This window comes from Phascolarctos cinereus, unplaced genomic scaffold (assembly GCF_003287225.1).
Source record: "Phascolarctos cinereus isolate Bilbo 61053 unplaced genomic scaffold, phaCin_HiC Scaffold_2;HRSCAF=192, whole genome shotgun sequence".
Taxonomy (NCBI): domain Eukaryota; kingdom Metazoa; phylum Chordata; class Mammalia; order Diprotodontia; family Phascolarctidae; genus Phascolarctos; species Phascolarctos cinereus.
The window spans coordinates 227,069,043-227,084,472 of record NW_027555625.1 but is presented as its reverse complement, the minus strand read 5'-3'; the positions used below and the strand labels follow the sequence as shown (position 1 = coordinate 227,084,472).

The 15,430-nt window shown below is 44.9% G+C and overlaps 1 protein-coding gene across 3 annotated transcripts; it reads left to right on the top strand.

Annotated features, from left to right (window-relative positions):
* The first annotated feature begins 2,301 nt into the window (after window positions 1-2,301).
* On the top strand, window positions 2,302-10,371 carry WFDC2 (WAP four-disulfide core domain 2). 3 transcript variants are annotated; one of them, XM_020984080.2, is made up of 6 exons: window positions 2,302-2,502; window positions 2,804-2,869; window positions 3,167-3,270; window positions 3,717-3,848; window positions 7,457-7,609; window positions 10,207-10,371. In XM_020984080.2, exons 1-5 carry the CDS (start codon window positions 2,483-2,485, stop codon window positions 7,606-7,608), a joined length of 474 nt encoding a protein of 157 aa, XP_020839739.1. In that variant the 5' UTR covers window positions 2,302-2,482; the 3' UTR covers window position 7,609; window positions 10,207-10,371. The 3 variants fall into 3 exon arrangements, with proteins under 3 accessions (XP_020839739.1, XP_020839738.1, XP_020839740.1); XM_020984079.2 differs by having other exon boundaries at window positions 2,303-2,502; window positions 10,029-10,371; XM_020984081.2 differs by having other exon boundaries at window positions 2,308-2,502; window positions 2,732-2,869; window positions 10,029-10,371.
* The last annotated feature ends 5,059 nt before the right edge of the window (window positions 10,372-15,430 follow it).

The window sequence follows — 15,430 nt, the reverse complement described above, 5'->3', positions numbered from 1 at the left end:
CTTTTGCTCAGGCTTTCGTACAGGTTCCATGTCCCTGCCTCCTCCTGCACTCCCCCCCCCCCATTGCTAGTGCCCTCTCCACAGAAATTACTTTGCATACATTTGGTATAATTTTTCTATTTATAAGTCATTTCTCCCCAATAGAAGGTAAGTTCCTTGAGAGCAGGGCCTATTCTGTTTTGTCTTTGTATCTCCAGAGCCTAGCACAGTGACAAGCACTGAGCTTGTAGGTGCTTAATAAGTGCTGGACAAGCAAATTGAATTAACAGAAAGAATTTCCTCATCTACAAAATGATGGCTTGCACTAGAAGGTCTCTGTCAGAACTTTCCAGCTATAGATCTATGACCCTAAATTGGGGAGAGGAAATGAGTTGAGTTTTAGGTAAAAGATTTTAGAGCTGGAAGGGCTCTCCGAGGCCATTTAATCAGATCTGATCACTCTGACCTTAGGGGCACCCTATGGATCTATTTATCTAGGATAAACTATATGCTCCCCTGTTTAGCTTTTAAAATCCTATGTTTGCTGCTGTGTTCAGTCATGTCCAACTCTTCATGACCTCATTGGGAGTTTTCTTGGCAAAGATCCTGGGCAAAGACTTAAAAAATGGTTTTGCCATTTCCTTCTCCAGCTCATTTTACAGATGAGGAAACTGAGGCAGAGTCAGGTGACTTGCCCAAGTCGCGCAGTTAGTAACTGAGACCTAGCACTCTATCTACTGTGTCATCTAGCTGCCCACATAACCTGGCCCCAAACTATCATTTCCAGTCTCACTGGATGTTACTCTCCTTTCCCCTCTCTGCGATCCAGCCAAATATGCCTTCACTCACACACCATCTCCTGTCTTCTCTCTGGTCATCCTCCGTGCCTGGAAAGCTCGGCCTCCTTACCCCTGCTTCACAGAGTAACTCTCTTCCTTTAAGATGCACCTCAGGAACCGTCTTCTGCACAATATTTTTGTTAATTCTGCCAACTGCTAGTGTCCTCCCTCCCTTACTGTTTCATATGTGTGTAAAGTTTGTGTGTACATATGTATATATTTTTCAAATTTTATATTTATGCTGTATATATTTTATATGCACTTGCAGTCCCTCCATTAGAAAGTAAGCTCTTAGAGAATAGAAATTGTTTCACTCTTTGTATTTATGTTTCTAGTGCTTAGCACAGTGTAGCACATTGTAGGCGCCTTGATAAATGCTTTTTGTCTTGGTGACCAGTTTGCTTGATGCTTTCCAGTTTATTAGTCTTTCCTAAAATGTGCTTAGAACTGATAAAACACTTCAGATCTGTTCTGACCAGGACAGAGTATAACAAGATTATCACCTCAAAGGGGTAGCTGGGTGGAGTGGTGGATAGAACTCTGGCCTTGGAATCAGGAGGACCTGAGTTCAAATATAGCCTCAGACACTTGACATTTACTAGCTGTGTGACCCTGGGCAAGTCACTTAACCCCAATTGCCTCAGCATTTAAATAAACAAAAAAGATTATCACCTCACTAGTCCTGGGCTGGAAACTGAATCCCGTCGTTTTAATGCCAACATTCTACTGATCTTGTATGACACAATCTGAAGAACCAAAACGAAGTATTGCACAAAGGGTAATGGAGAAGTGCATGATGGGTATCCTCAAGCTGCACTAGAAAGCCTGGAAGGAACTTCCAAGAAGAAAATGAGTAAAACAGTTCACATAAATTCTTTAAGGAATTTATCATGTGACATGCATTATATTGTCTCTTTGCATCTTATCCCTCATTAGACAAAAGGCATTATGAAGGAAAGGCATGGAGTATGGTAGCCTGAACAAAACAGGCAATAAAGGTTTGTCAGAGAAGGAAGGAATGGCCTCTTTGCTCAAAGATCCTTTCCAAGATGGAGCTATTCGAGGAGAGTAAACGTTGGGACTGCTACCAAGTGGCATAAATTTGTTAAAATTGAAAAAAAAAATGCGAGATGGAGTTCAGAGAGGGATGGGTTGTGCAGAGAGTTTCCTGCTCTTCCCTGTAAACTATTTCTTTGGGGTTTTGCACCCCAAACACACATTAAATGGATTCCATTCTCTCTTCGTTGTCCCCCGACCCCTCGCCCCCATCTTGGAGGGGTGTGGTTGGGTAAGACAAGACTGGGGATATAATACTAGTTTCCTCTGGCCCGGTCTGGTTTCCGGGTTCTGGAGTTAGGGGGAACGAATCCCGAAATTCCGGGATTCTGCAGAAGGGAGAGGTGAACAATAGGGCCCCTGTGACAGAGGCTTCTTGCACCACTAGGTCAGTGCCCACAGAACGGAACCTACCAGCGAGAACCGGCCGCCGCCGGAGGCTCGGTGCCTGTCCTCTGTGTGCCTCTGCCCCGGAGCTGAAAGCCTGCCTTGGGCTTGTCGCTCCCTCCCCCCAATAGATGTTGACTGTTCCCTGACCTCAGAACAAACAGAAGCCTAGCTTGGTCACCTCTTCGCTGCCGTGGGAACGGCCCCTCCCCTGAGCTGGCATGTCCTGGCGTCCCTGGCGGTAATCAGGGGCCAAGCACACCTGATCGGGAAGTGGGGGTGGGGAGGAGCTTCTGAGCTCCTGGTTGATCCCCCACCTTGTCCTGCAGGACCACGTGATAGTGTCCCCTCTCCCCACAAATACTAAACCAAACCACTGGGAGCCAGAATCTCTACTCTCCCCACTGGGGTTCTTTTCTATCTCCTGCCCTATTCTAGTTATTTCCCTAGTGTTCCCCTTTTTTTCCTAGCCCACAGGGGTCCTGGGAATGGGGGAAATGAGGCCCACGAGTGCTTTGGCCCTCAATTCAATTCAATCCCAGCCAAAGTCCAGGACCTGTGCCTCGGCATCTCCTCTACCCTCAAAGGATGGAGTTCGTCATCCCAGGGTGAGTAGGGTGGATACAGGGACCAGGGACTTGGGGGTGGGCCCCAAGTCCAGCTGGGCTTGAGACCGCTCGGCCAAAGAACTGCATTTCCTGGTTCCTACCTGGGCCAAGAACGACACCTGATCTTGGGGGATTGTGAAATGGAATGAGGTGGCAGCCGGACCACACCATCCCCTTGCCCCCACCCAGTACCCCTCCCCTCAGCTAGCTCCCTCCCCGCCCTCGCCTCCGCCCCGGGCCTCAAGCTCTCACTGTTTAAAGCCCTCACTAGGAAGTTCAAATCTAAATCCCTTGCAGCACCACAATGGCCAGCAAGCTCTCCCCTTTCTCAACGTTATTCGGCTGCTTCTTCCTCTTGTTCTTCCTGAGCATGGACCCTGCCAGCCGTCAGACCCACGCTCGTAAGTACTAAGCCTGGGAGAGTGGCAGGGGTGACTAGGGGACAGGATCCAGCACGACTTCGGTCGGTGGGAGGTGAGGGGGCCTACAAGTCTGCGGGGTCGGTGGGAGGTGGGGGGAGCCCCTGGATCTGATGTGGGGAAGGGAGCAGGAGCCTTTGGGATCATCCCCTGGCCCAGAGACTCAGGGACCTCCCAAGGAGACGGAAGTGGGGGACAGGGACTTAGATTTGTCCCATGGGTGTTGATAGAAAGAAATTGGGGGCCGGAGATGGGGGACTCCAGAGACAGCAGGTGAAGTACCTGGGAGCTGGAGATATAATGGGACTCCTGGGTCACCGGGAACCAGAGAGAGATGAAGGGAATCCTGGACCTCGAGCCAGAGATCGAGGATTTTATTCTGTAGGTGGGTGGGGCCCTCCCTGACCTTCCTTTGCTCGGCGGAGCAGAAAAGGTGGGCTTGTGCCCAGAGGTACAGGAGAGCCAGGACTGCCAGGTTGAATGTCAGACCGACGAAGACTGTCCTGACGTCCTCAAGTGCTGCACGGCTGGCTGCACGTCGGTCTGCGCAATCCCCAACGGTAACCTTCCCGTTCCCCCTTCCTTGCCCCCCAGGGCTGTGGAGTCCGACAAGCCCACTGGCCTCCCTAGCCAGGGCTCATGCCCAGCCGTTCCTCAGTCGGGGGGGGGGATACCCTGAGAGAAGCAGGGGCAGGACTTCAGGAGATTTGTCTCCTCAACCCCTCAGGATCCAGAGTGGGGAAGAACACAAAGTTCCTAAACACCTCCCCTCCCCTACCCCCAGTTTGGCTTCCCTCAGCAAGCCTTGCACAGCCCTCCCTAGTCTTTGGTGCGTGACAGTTTCCTGGCTCACGTAGCTGGGACATTGTTTCCAGGAAGCCTGAGGTGGGTGGCGAAGACGACACACCTGGGGAGAAGCCGGGGGGGGGGGGAGCGGTTCGGGAGGTATCTGGGCCGGCTGGAAACGACAGGTTCTGCCTACTCCTATCCCAAATCACCACAGCAAAGTATTTAGTTCCCAGCCTGACCCTCGGGAAGAAAAAGAATCACCCTAACCACCTGGCGGCTCTGGATCAGAATCCGCTTGTAGGGAGGGAAAGACAAAAGGATGGGATTGTATAATTTCCCTTGTACAGATTGTGTAGTCTAACCCCTAATTTTTCAGAGGAAGAAACTGAGAGGGGATGACTGGTCCAAAATCAGTAAGAGAATTGAAGTTAGAAGACCTGGTTTCAAATGAGAGCTCTGGGATTACCAGATTGCCTTGTTTCCATCCAGAATTGTTTATTTTCTGTATCTGTATTCACCAGAGTTTACCTCAGCGCCTGGTTCATAAGCATTCAATAAATGCTTGCTGGATTGAATTGAATGCTCAGTACCATGGGACTTTTGGTTCCCATCCTTTGTTCTGGAGCTTCATTTTCCCCAAGCTTTCAGTCCCCACTCTGAGGCTTCCAGAAGGGCTGAAACTGGGGCATGCTAGGAAAAGAGCTAAAATACTCAAGAGTTAGGGAAGGGCTCCCTGAAGGAGGGTAAAGATACCTGGGGGCAAGTCACTTAGCCTCTTAGGTTAGGAAAGCCTTCTCCTCCTCCTTCTAGGGAGAGTAGAGCGACACCTGTAGGACCTCCCCCCCTCACCCTACAAGACCCCTAACCTCTTTGGGTCTTCCTTTTCTCTTCCATTAAGAAAAAAGGCTGGACTAGTGAACCTCCTAAGATCCCTTCCAACTCTAAATCTATGGTCTCAAGTAATGGCAGAGTTGACATTACAGCCCATTCAAGTCCATTTTTTCTTTCCATTCCATCAAGCTGTCTTCTAGAAGCTAAATAATTAGGGACAGTTATAGGTTAACTAGAAACTGGGGGTGAGATTGAAACCAACAGAAAACTAGACCTGAGACATAGGGGAGAGATGAAAGAAAGAAAGTGGTTCTGAAGCTCCTCTGCAGTCAGAGGTAATGACTGTTGTCTCTAAGGCAAAAATGGATTAACTAAAGCATGAAGAAGAAGTCAGGAAAGTCAACCTAGGGAAGGAACCTGGTATTAAGTAGGCTCCTGCATTAGGGCCAGTAGCCTTTTTCCCATCCCAGATTAGGTCTCCTCACTTCCTGAGGTGAGTGGGATCTTCTTCCCCCTGGTTGATGGTGGTTCTGGGGAATGTAAAGGGCATCCTGTCACCTAGCTGGGGAAAATTTACTCATTTGTGCTGGTAAGGCAAGGAGTTTTTTTAATGACTTGTACGTATATTAATGAATGGTGGAAGAGATATACAGATGAGTGGGTGGGAGTGTTTAGGTGTGTTTAAGGATGTGTGTGTGTGTGTGTGTGTGTGTGTGTGTGTGTGAATGGTTGTGGGGCTCTGTACAAGTTTAGATGAATGGCTTTATCTATGTAGGTTGTATTGGGTATAGTTTAGGGTTACTGGGGCTGTGTATGGGTGAACTTAGAATGTGTAAGAGAATGTAGGTGAACTTAGTGTTGGTAAGTGTTGTGTTGATAAACATGGGTGTGTGAATATGTGTGGTGAAGATGTTGGTGGGGGGTAAGCACAGATATCAGAGTGAGGGTCTTAGAAGGCTCTTTGCCAACCTTAATGTTCAAAGCAACTCCACCTCTGAGTTCCTATACTGGGGAGAGGAAAGCCCTAGCCAGGAAATGGGTTTGTTGGGAACTAGCAAGCATTTTATAAAATGAAACGTTTGGACCAGATGACCTCTCAGGTCTGTTCCAGCTCTAAAGCTGTTATTTCATCTATGCCCTGCTTAGTGCTATGAGGAGATAAGAAAAGACCACCGAGCACAGGGTTTGCAAACTGAGTGCTAAAAATTATTCAGTGAATGAAGATAGGGTTAAGTCATAGCAGCCCTGTGAAGGAGCCAGAGGTTGTCTTTGGCACCCTCTTTTGATGCCTCTCCCGAATACCTGAGGTGCTCATTGTCCCATCTTGACAACTCTCAATAGTTGGATAAAGTGTTTATTACTATGGTCCAGGAATTGTTTTAAGTACTGAGGTACAGAAAGCAGAAAAGAGAATCCCTACCCTCAAGGATGTTATAGTCTGATGGGGGAAGACAATATCTGAAGGATGGTTGGGGAGTGGAGGGTGGGGAGGAAAAGGAGGGTAAGACTCCTGGAGAAAGGCCAGAGAGTAAGGAGTGGAACCAGGAGTGAAGCAGCCATGCCCTAGACATCTTATAAATGATGGTCCTAGATCCTAGAATGTTGGAGGGTAGAAAAGAGTAGACTGTAAAGCATAGAATGGCAGAACTGGAAGGGATTTTAGAGATTGTTTGGTCCAGTCTTCTCATTTTACAAAAGTCCAGAGAAGGAAAATGACTTGTTCAAGGTCACTCAGTTGCTTAATAGCCTAGCTGGACAAGAATTTGTCTCTGGATTCCCAGTTGAGAATTCTGTTTATAAACCCTATACCTATACCTGTTTATAAACCTGTACCTTCCTCTACCCAAATCTGTACTAAGAAAGGCTTTGCTATCAGGTCATCTGTTGATAACCCTTTATGTGCTGACTTCCCCCATTAGACTGTAACTTCTTTGAGGGTAGGGATTCTCTTTCTGCTTTTCTGTGACAATGTCCATCAGTGGGTCTCCTTTCCTGAGGAACTGACCTTCTCAGTTTCATTTCAACTTGTGGGATAAAAGTACTAACTCCTGGGAAAGGGGGTCAGTCATCAGGGTATAGGTAGAATTGGAATTTCCTAGATACCTTAGAATCATACCAAGAAGGCATCGTGACTGTGAGGAAAGCAAGCTCTGATGAAAATATTCATGGTTATTATTTTTTTAACATTCATTTTAAAATGTTGAGTTCCAGATTCTCCCCCTCCCTGCAGCTTCTTCCCCACCCACTGAGAAGGCAAGAATATGATATCCGTTATACATGTGAAAAATGTATTTTAATATTAGACGTGTTGCCAAAAAGATTAGTTTTTTAATAATTTCACATTTCTGTGATGCCTTTCATTTTCAGAGTGCTTTTTTCACAATAGACTCTAAGTGGTAGAAAGTTCAGATATTTAACCCCCTCATTTTCCCACTAGACCCTTCCACTTTTAATACTAAATTGGGGGATTTAAGGCCACATATCTGCCAGGGAGCCTTGTTTAGACTCCAGGTTTCAGGAGCTCTTCTCCCTCTCATTCTTTCCCCAGAGAAGAAGGGTAAATGCCCTATTAATGACAGTAGAATCTCTTTGCTGGGGATTTGCAAGGACGAGTGTTATGAAGATTCTGATTGCTCTGGCTCACTCAAATGCTGTATCAATGGCTGTGGAAACCAATCCTGCCTCACACCTGAGCAATGAGGTGGGTGGGGGTATGAGGGGAAGGGGGCTGGGGAAAGAGCTAGGTCCTTAAAGGGAAAATCCAATGGGGGAAGGGAGGAGGGAATGGACATTTTTTTCCAGGGTCTACTATGTGTCAGGCACTGCATTAAAATGCTTTTACAAATATCTCATTTGATTCTACAGCTCTCAGGGTGGCAGGAAGGCCTTGAGGCAATGCTGGGAGAATTCAAATGGGAACAAAGAATTGGACCCTTTTTGGAAAAGTCCCATTTTCCATCCTCATATATTTTTCTATAGAAAGAGCAAAGGGGGAATCCTTGTCTGGAGGACCCTGGGAACATTTGTGAGCTGAGAGAGCCAGACAGCATGGTATGGTAGAAAATATCTAATGGGATATGAAGTGAGAGCACCTGTATTCAGACCCAGGTTTTGGGGTTTGTAATTCTTGGGTTTGAATCACTACCTCATGATGTGACTGTCAGAAGTCCCTTCACTTCCCTGGGCCTCAGTTTCCTAATGGAGGATGTTTTCGATGACCCTTAAATTCTCTCTGACTCAAGGGTCTGTGATCTCTGGTCCTTTGGAGGTGGTGCTGGAAGGAATTTATTCAGAGTGGTCTGTGTGAGCAGGCAGGTGGTTGATGGTAAGAAGTAACAAGGAAGGGTCTTGGCTTTGCTGCTTCCCAAGGATGGGAGCTGTAGCAAACTAAATCTTTATCTTTCTCTGGGCTTCTATTTCCATTTCTTTCTCTGAAAAAAAAAGATGAGGCTAAACAGAACTCACAGCCTTTATTGCCTCAGTATCTGATATATGGCCTCACCTTCAAATGGGCTTCCCTGAACTGGTCTTGTAGCCAGAAGGACTTATTTCAAAATCTGTCACTGCCCCTGTCTTGCCCTGGGACTCTGAGCAAGTCACTTAAGCAAACTGGGCCTCAGTGTCTTCGTCTGTAAAATGAAGATAACAATACCTGCATTACCTGCCTTCCAGGGTGCTAATGAAAATGCTTTGTAAAAACCCAAAGTGCCAAATTAATGGGGACTCTTTTTACTAACTTTACCCAAAAATTGTTTTTGCACCCACAAATTAGTCACTTTTGTTCAGTCTTGTCTGAAGCTTCGTAACCCCATGTGGAGTTTTCTTGGCAAAGATACTGGAGTGATTTGCCACTTCCTTCTCCAGCGGATTAAGGCAAACAGAGGTTAAGTAACACAGCCAGTAAGTCTGAGGCCAGATTTGAACTCAGATCTTCTTGACTTCCTGCAGTGAAGTGGTACAATGGATAGAGTGCTGAGTCTGGAGTCAAATCCAGCTCAAATCTGACCTCAGACACTTCCTAACTATGTGATCCTGGGCAAGTCACTTAACCCTGTTAGCCTCAGCTCCCTCATCTAGTAAAATGAGCTGGAGAAGGAAATGGCAAACCACTCTAGTACCTTTGCCAAGAAAACCCCAATGAGGTCAGGAAGAGTCGGACAGGACTGAAAAATGACTAAACGAGAACAACTTTCTGACTCCAGGCCCAGCACTTTATCCACTGAGCCCTCCAGCTGCCTCTGCTAGGTCACTAGATTTGTAAGTCACCAAATCTCTTGGGGCCCTTCATTCTGTATCTATAAAATGCCTTGGGCTCTCATGCTTCCAGCTCTGAATCTCATTGATCCTGGGACAGGGCAGAGCTGAGAACTCAAAATCAAGTCCCTTCACTCTGCTGCCTCTCCACCCAAAAATAATCCTGTTTCAATTTCAGTGATGCTCTTCAGTTCTTAAAGTGTGAACCTGTGAGGTCAGTAGTGCAAAGTAAGCATAGATTTCAGAGCTGGAAGGCAACCTCAGTCTAGGCCCACACCTTCACCTTACAGAAGAGAAAACTGAAGCCCAGAGAAGATGTGATTTTTCTACAGCCTACACGGGTATAATAAGTAGCAGAGCTACCATTTGAACCCACGTATTCTGACTCCAAATCCAGTGTACTCTTCTGTACCATACTATCCCCACTTTACTGAGGAGTAAACTGAGGCCTAGAGAGGGGAAAGGACTTGACCAAAGGTATCATTGTTGTCGTTCACTTGTTTTAGTCGTGTCTGACTCTTCATGACCTGTTCTGGGATTTTCTTGGCAAAAATACTGGAATGGTTTTGCCATTTCCTTCTGCAACTCATTGTATAGATGAGGAAACTGAGGTAAACAAGGTTAAGTGACTTGCTCAGGGTCACACAACTCGTAAGTGTCTGAGGCCATATTTGAACTCAAGAAGTTGAATCTTCCTGACTCCAGGCCTGGCACTGAGGCCATCTTGGTGTCTCCTCCACCACATCCCCCAAAAGATGTGTTCATTGAGTGACTTCTCTTGAATGCTTTCAATGAGTAGGAAACTCATTCCTGAGGCAGCCCATGCCACTTTTGGATAATTGGAAGGATATTTGCTCTCACCTTAGGTCTGACATGAGTCGTTAAGTTGGAACAAAGGTCACCCTGATCCTGGGAGCTCCTGGACTCTTTAAAGTTGTACTGAAAGTCACACTGATCCTGCAGCACTCCCTGATGAGCTGCTGGAGCGCAAGGCTTCTGGACCAGCTGTCCATGGATCTTATTATTACCTTTCTTTCCTACCAGCACCTGGACAAACCCAAGAGAGAAAGCTGCTCACTGACCTATCCTCTGCTCTTCCATCTTCTGGGTCCTGGGACCCCATCTCTCCCTCCCCTGCTGGGCTTCAGGCTTCCTTTCTGGGGCTGACCGTGCCTAGCCAGTGCATCAATAAAAAGATCGGTTCCTGTACTAGCAGCTCTGTGGCCTTCTGTCTTGGCAGCCTCCAGGGATGTGGGTGGGTTGTTGTTGGAATTTTGGAGGTGTGCGTTGGGGAGGTGGGGAATTAGGAGCAGTTGGAGAAATTGGGTTGAGTCCTGGGCTGTACCTTGGGCAAGACTGCAAAACCCCAGAACCACAGAAAGAGTAGAAACCTTACAAGTTACCCTGTCCAGGCCACCCCTTAGAAAGAAGCTCCTCTATAACTTCCATGTCAAGTGGTCATCCAGCCTCCATGTGAAGATGATTAGTGGCTGTTTTCCCAGGCAAATCGAGCCCAATATTAGAAAGCTCTAACTGGAAGTTATTACATCTAGCCAAAACAGGCCTCTCTGCAACTCTCCCAACTGCCACCCCATTCATCGCAGAATACAACTAATCTCTCTTTTAGGATAGCCCTTCAAAAACTTGAGGACATCAATCAAAACTCCCTTAGGTCTTCTCTTTTCCAGGATAAACACCTCCAGTTCCTCTTGGTGATTCTCCTATGCACTGAGCATAAAGCATGGAACAGAGAGTGCTGGCACACTTGGGCATATCCAGCCCAGGGTCTATGCACCCTTAGGCACATGGCGGCTTTTCTAGGCCTATCATCATTCTGGTTGCCTTTCTCTGGACTCCTTCCAGTTTGTTAATGGCCTCCCTAAAATGTGGTGCTCAGAACTGAACACAATACTCCACATATAATTTGTATAGGATAGAGGACAGTGGGACCATCAATGAGAATCACTAGAGAACAGGTTAGCTTTTTGACTCGGGCTACTTATCTCTAAGGAAGGGAGACAGCCTGTGAAGGCAGGGGGTTATATAAAGTTTAGTTTAGGGATGGGTCCTGTAATTTAATCTCCCCCCTAATATCTTATAAAATTGAAGATGGTGAGGAAGAGCTGTCTAGATGAGGCCGATGTCTCAGCATCCCCTAAATCTAGCCTGAACAGGAGACTTGCCTGGGACTGCACAGGTGGAGATGGGATGGGATCTGGGCAAGTCACTGGGTCCCTAAGGGCTACCAGATTTTGGGGGATCACTGATTCGTCCTGCCAGAGCTCTTTGATGCCAGTCCTACTGCCCACTAATCAGACCCTGCCCTCTCCCAGGGCACAGGGTCAGAGAAATGAGGCCAAGCACTCAGGCTTCATGAAGTTGGGTGTGTTTCCAGTTGTGTTCAAATGGTGGCAGCACAGACCCATTGAAACCCTACATGAAGGTGCTTTTCCTGGTTTGTTATCTTTTCACTTGACCCAGCTTGAAATGAGGTGACCCTCACCTCCCTTTTTTGTTCAAAATGTGCACACATGTTTTATTAATACAAAACAACAGTGCCAAGTTAAACAAGGCAAAGTTACTGACTTTTCATAGTTCACAAGGTTTAGTTCCCATAGCTCACAGAGGAGTATATTTATACCTCCAAAAAGCCTTTTGTTTCAGGATAGGCAGCTTACAGCATTTGTGGATAAATCTAAAAAGTGACTAACCCCTGATATGAAATTCCTTTACAAATTAGAAATTATTATTAAAACAATGAACAAATATGGAATTAAAAACTACTAAGATGTTCTATTTAATTTTCACTTTATAATAGACTTCATGAAGATGCTTACAAAGCACTCTTTTTTTGTTTTGAATATTTGTTTCATTACATGCCTTTAATGAATAGATTATTACGTGTGTCAACAACTTTTTTTTTGAGGAGAGTCAAGACCTGGGATTTCATTGGTTACTATTGAGGAAAGTCGCTCTGCCAACTTGGAATTGTTCTGGATTTTTACTGTTAAAGAGCCATCTGGGGCATTGAGAGATTGTTATTAGCCTAGCTATATCATAGCAAGTTTTTGAAATCTGCTTGTAAGAAACCAGGTATATTTCACATAGGTAATGCATGGTTCCAAACATTGAAGATATTTCACACAACAGTACCAACATAGCAGTAAGCTTTTGCCAAATGAAAACAAAACAAAAATATTTATCATCTATATATCATAATGCCCAATGGAAATTATATAAACTTAACAGAATCAATAACAGTAAATATAAGGGGGGGGGGAAGCTAGGTGATGCAGTGGAGAGAGCACCGGCCCTGGAGATAGGAGAACCTGAGTTCAAATCTGGCCTCAGACACATAATGCTCGCTAGCTGTGTGACTCTGGGCAAATCACTTAACCCCAATTGCCTCACACACACAAAAAAATTAAATTAAAAAACCGGTAAATATAAGGGAAATAGATTCAAAATGTTTTAGAAGTCATTGTTTTAAAATAGAACTTTTTTGTTTGATTTAGGAAAATAAAAATCAATATAATTTTATCATCCATCAATTGGTAGTACCTCCAAAACTACATTTGAAATAATCAATATTCTCAGCAAAAGGAAAGCAGGATATCTTCACTGATGTAGATGAAGTACAATTTCTTTAGCAAATTCAGCAAGAGTTGTTATGGGGCAAAATGGAGTTCCTTCAGCAGAAAAACATTAGAAAACAAATCCACAAAGTTTTATTGAATAAACAAAGGCTCTACAATTTTTTTTCATTGTTTTTTTTTAGGCAATTGGGGTTAAGTGACTTGCCCAGGGTCACATAGCTAGTAAGTGTCAAGTGTTTGGTCTGAGGTCGGATTTGAGCTCAGGTCCTCCTGACTTCAGGGCTGGTGCTCTATCCAAGAATCTACATTTTTAAAAATGGTATTTTTTCTCAATTACATGTCAAGACAATTTTTAGCATTCATTTTTTACAAGATTTTGAGTTTGAAGTTTTTCTCTCTCCTTTCCCCTCCTCTCTTCCTAAAATGGTAGGCAATTTGATATAGGTTATACATGTGCTATCATGTAAAACATATTTCTATATTAGTCACAGTTGTGAGAGAAGAAACAGATCAAAAGAAAAAAACAAAACAAGAATAAAGTAAGTGAAAAAAGTATGTTTTGATTTGCATTCAGAGTCCATCATTTCTTTACCTGGATATGGATAGCATTTTCTAGTATGGTTTGTAATTGTCTTGGATCATTGTGTTGCTGAGAAGAGCTGAATCATTCATACTTAATCATCACACAATGTTGCTGATACTGTGTACAATGTTCTCCTGGTTCTGCTCATTTCATTTATACAAGTCTTTCCAGGTTTTTCTAAAATATGCCTGCTCATCATTTCTTATTGCACAACAGTATTCTATCACATTTATGTATCACGGCTTGTTCAGCCATTCTCCAATTGATGGACATCCCCTCTATTTCCAATTTTTTGACACTGCGAAAAGGGCTGCTTTAAGTAATTTTACACATGTAGGTCCTTTCCCCTTTTTGTGATCTCTTTGGGATAGACTTAGTAGTAATATTGCTGGATCAAAGGGTATGCACAGTTTGGTTGCCCTTTGGATGTAGTTCCAAATTGCTCTCCAGAATGGTTGTATCAGTTCACAACTCCACTAACAGTATATTAGTGTCCCAATTTTCCCACATTTTCTGCAACATTTATCATTTTCATTTTTTTTCACATTAGCCAATCTGATGGGTGTGAGGTAGTACCTCAGAGTTGTTTTAATTTATATTTCTCTAACCAAAAGTGATTTAGAGCACTTCTTCAAATGCTTATAAATAGCGTTGATTTCTTCATCTGAAAACTGCCTGTTCACATCCTTTGACCATTTATCAATTGGAGAATGAATGGCTTGTATTCTTATAAATTCGACTCAGTTCTCTATATATTTGAGATATGAGGCCTTTATCAGAGACACTTGCTTCTTCCTAGCTTTCTGCTTTCCTTCTAATCTTGGTCTCTCCGGTTTTGTTTCTGCAAACACTTTTTGATTTAATATAATCAAAATTATCTATTTTACATTTCGTAATGCTCTCTATCTGGTCCTGAATCTGTAACTCACTTAACTTCTTTAAGAATTTGGATGCTATACCATTTGGTGCATATATGTTTAGTATTGATATTGCTTCATTATTTGTGGTACCAATGCACTTCCTACTGTACAATGCTGCTAAAGTAAAAAAGAAAACCTGAGATAAGTGAGAGGTATTTCCTTGCAATTCAGTAATGAGGTGAGGGATTAAAACCCATACATATCCTCAGTGGAGGAGGCAGGTAAGGCAGAGACTGCAGTGAGAACTGGGTGATAGGGACTCTTCTGCTGACCTTTGCTTCAAAGAGAAGAGAAAGTATGTGGATGTGAGGCTTATTCTCCCTAGGGGATAGTGACTCACCTGGACTTAAATGTCCCTTCCCTCCTAGCCTAGTGACATATGGAGCTTCAGGGTGATGGGAGAGTATGGTATTTAGTTCTCTCTCTGTCTCTCTCTTTGTCTTTGCTTCTGTCTCCATCTCCCCACTCCTCCACCTGTTCCCTGAATTACTCTTCAGTCCTTTGCTTTCTTTTCTTCCTGTCTGTTCCTCAGTGATTCCTGCAGGATAGAATCAAGAGGGAGGACTGTGGTCACAAGCAGCCCATAATCCATCGCTAGGAGAAGTGGCAGCAACCCTTGGCAGGAGCTCACTCTGTAGACCCCCAGGGGAAGGGCTCCTGGCCAGCCAAGAACCCAATCATCTGCTCTAGTCAGGGAGATTGGCAGACCATGGGCTTGGTGCCAGTCCAATGGAACAGATTTTCCACAGACTCAAGCCAGGAAATCTCTGCCCAGAGAGCAGCCACAACATTCATTTCATCCAAGGGCAGAATTCCCGCTGGCAAGAGAAGGGAATGGACTGGACTATATTGGATTAAGATCTGCTTAAGGAGAGTCCAGGGACAACTGCCTCCTATGGGGCTGAGAGGGGAAGGGATGCCTCTCCCCATCTTGTATTCACAGTGCTGAGGTCCTTCCATTCATGACCAACAGTTCCCCTCATCTCTAGGCTGGATAGCTTCCTATTTCTTAGTCTCTAAGGAAAAGAGTAGGAGAGATAAATGTGGTACAGTAGAAAGGGCTCTAGATTTGGACTCAGAGGATGAGGGTTCCAATCTTGACTCTGCTACTTACTGCCTGTGTGACCTTTGATAAGTTACTCAAAGTTTTGGGTTCTCAGTGTCCCCAA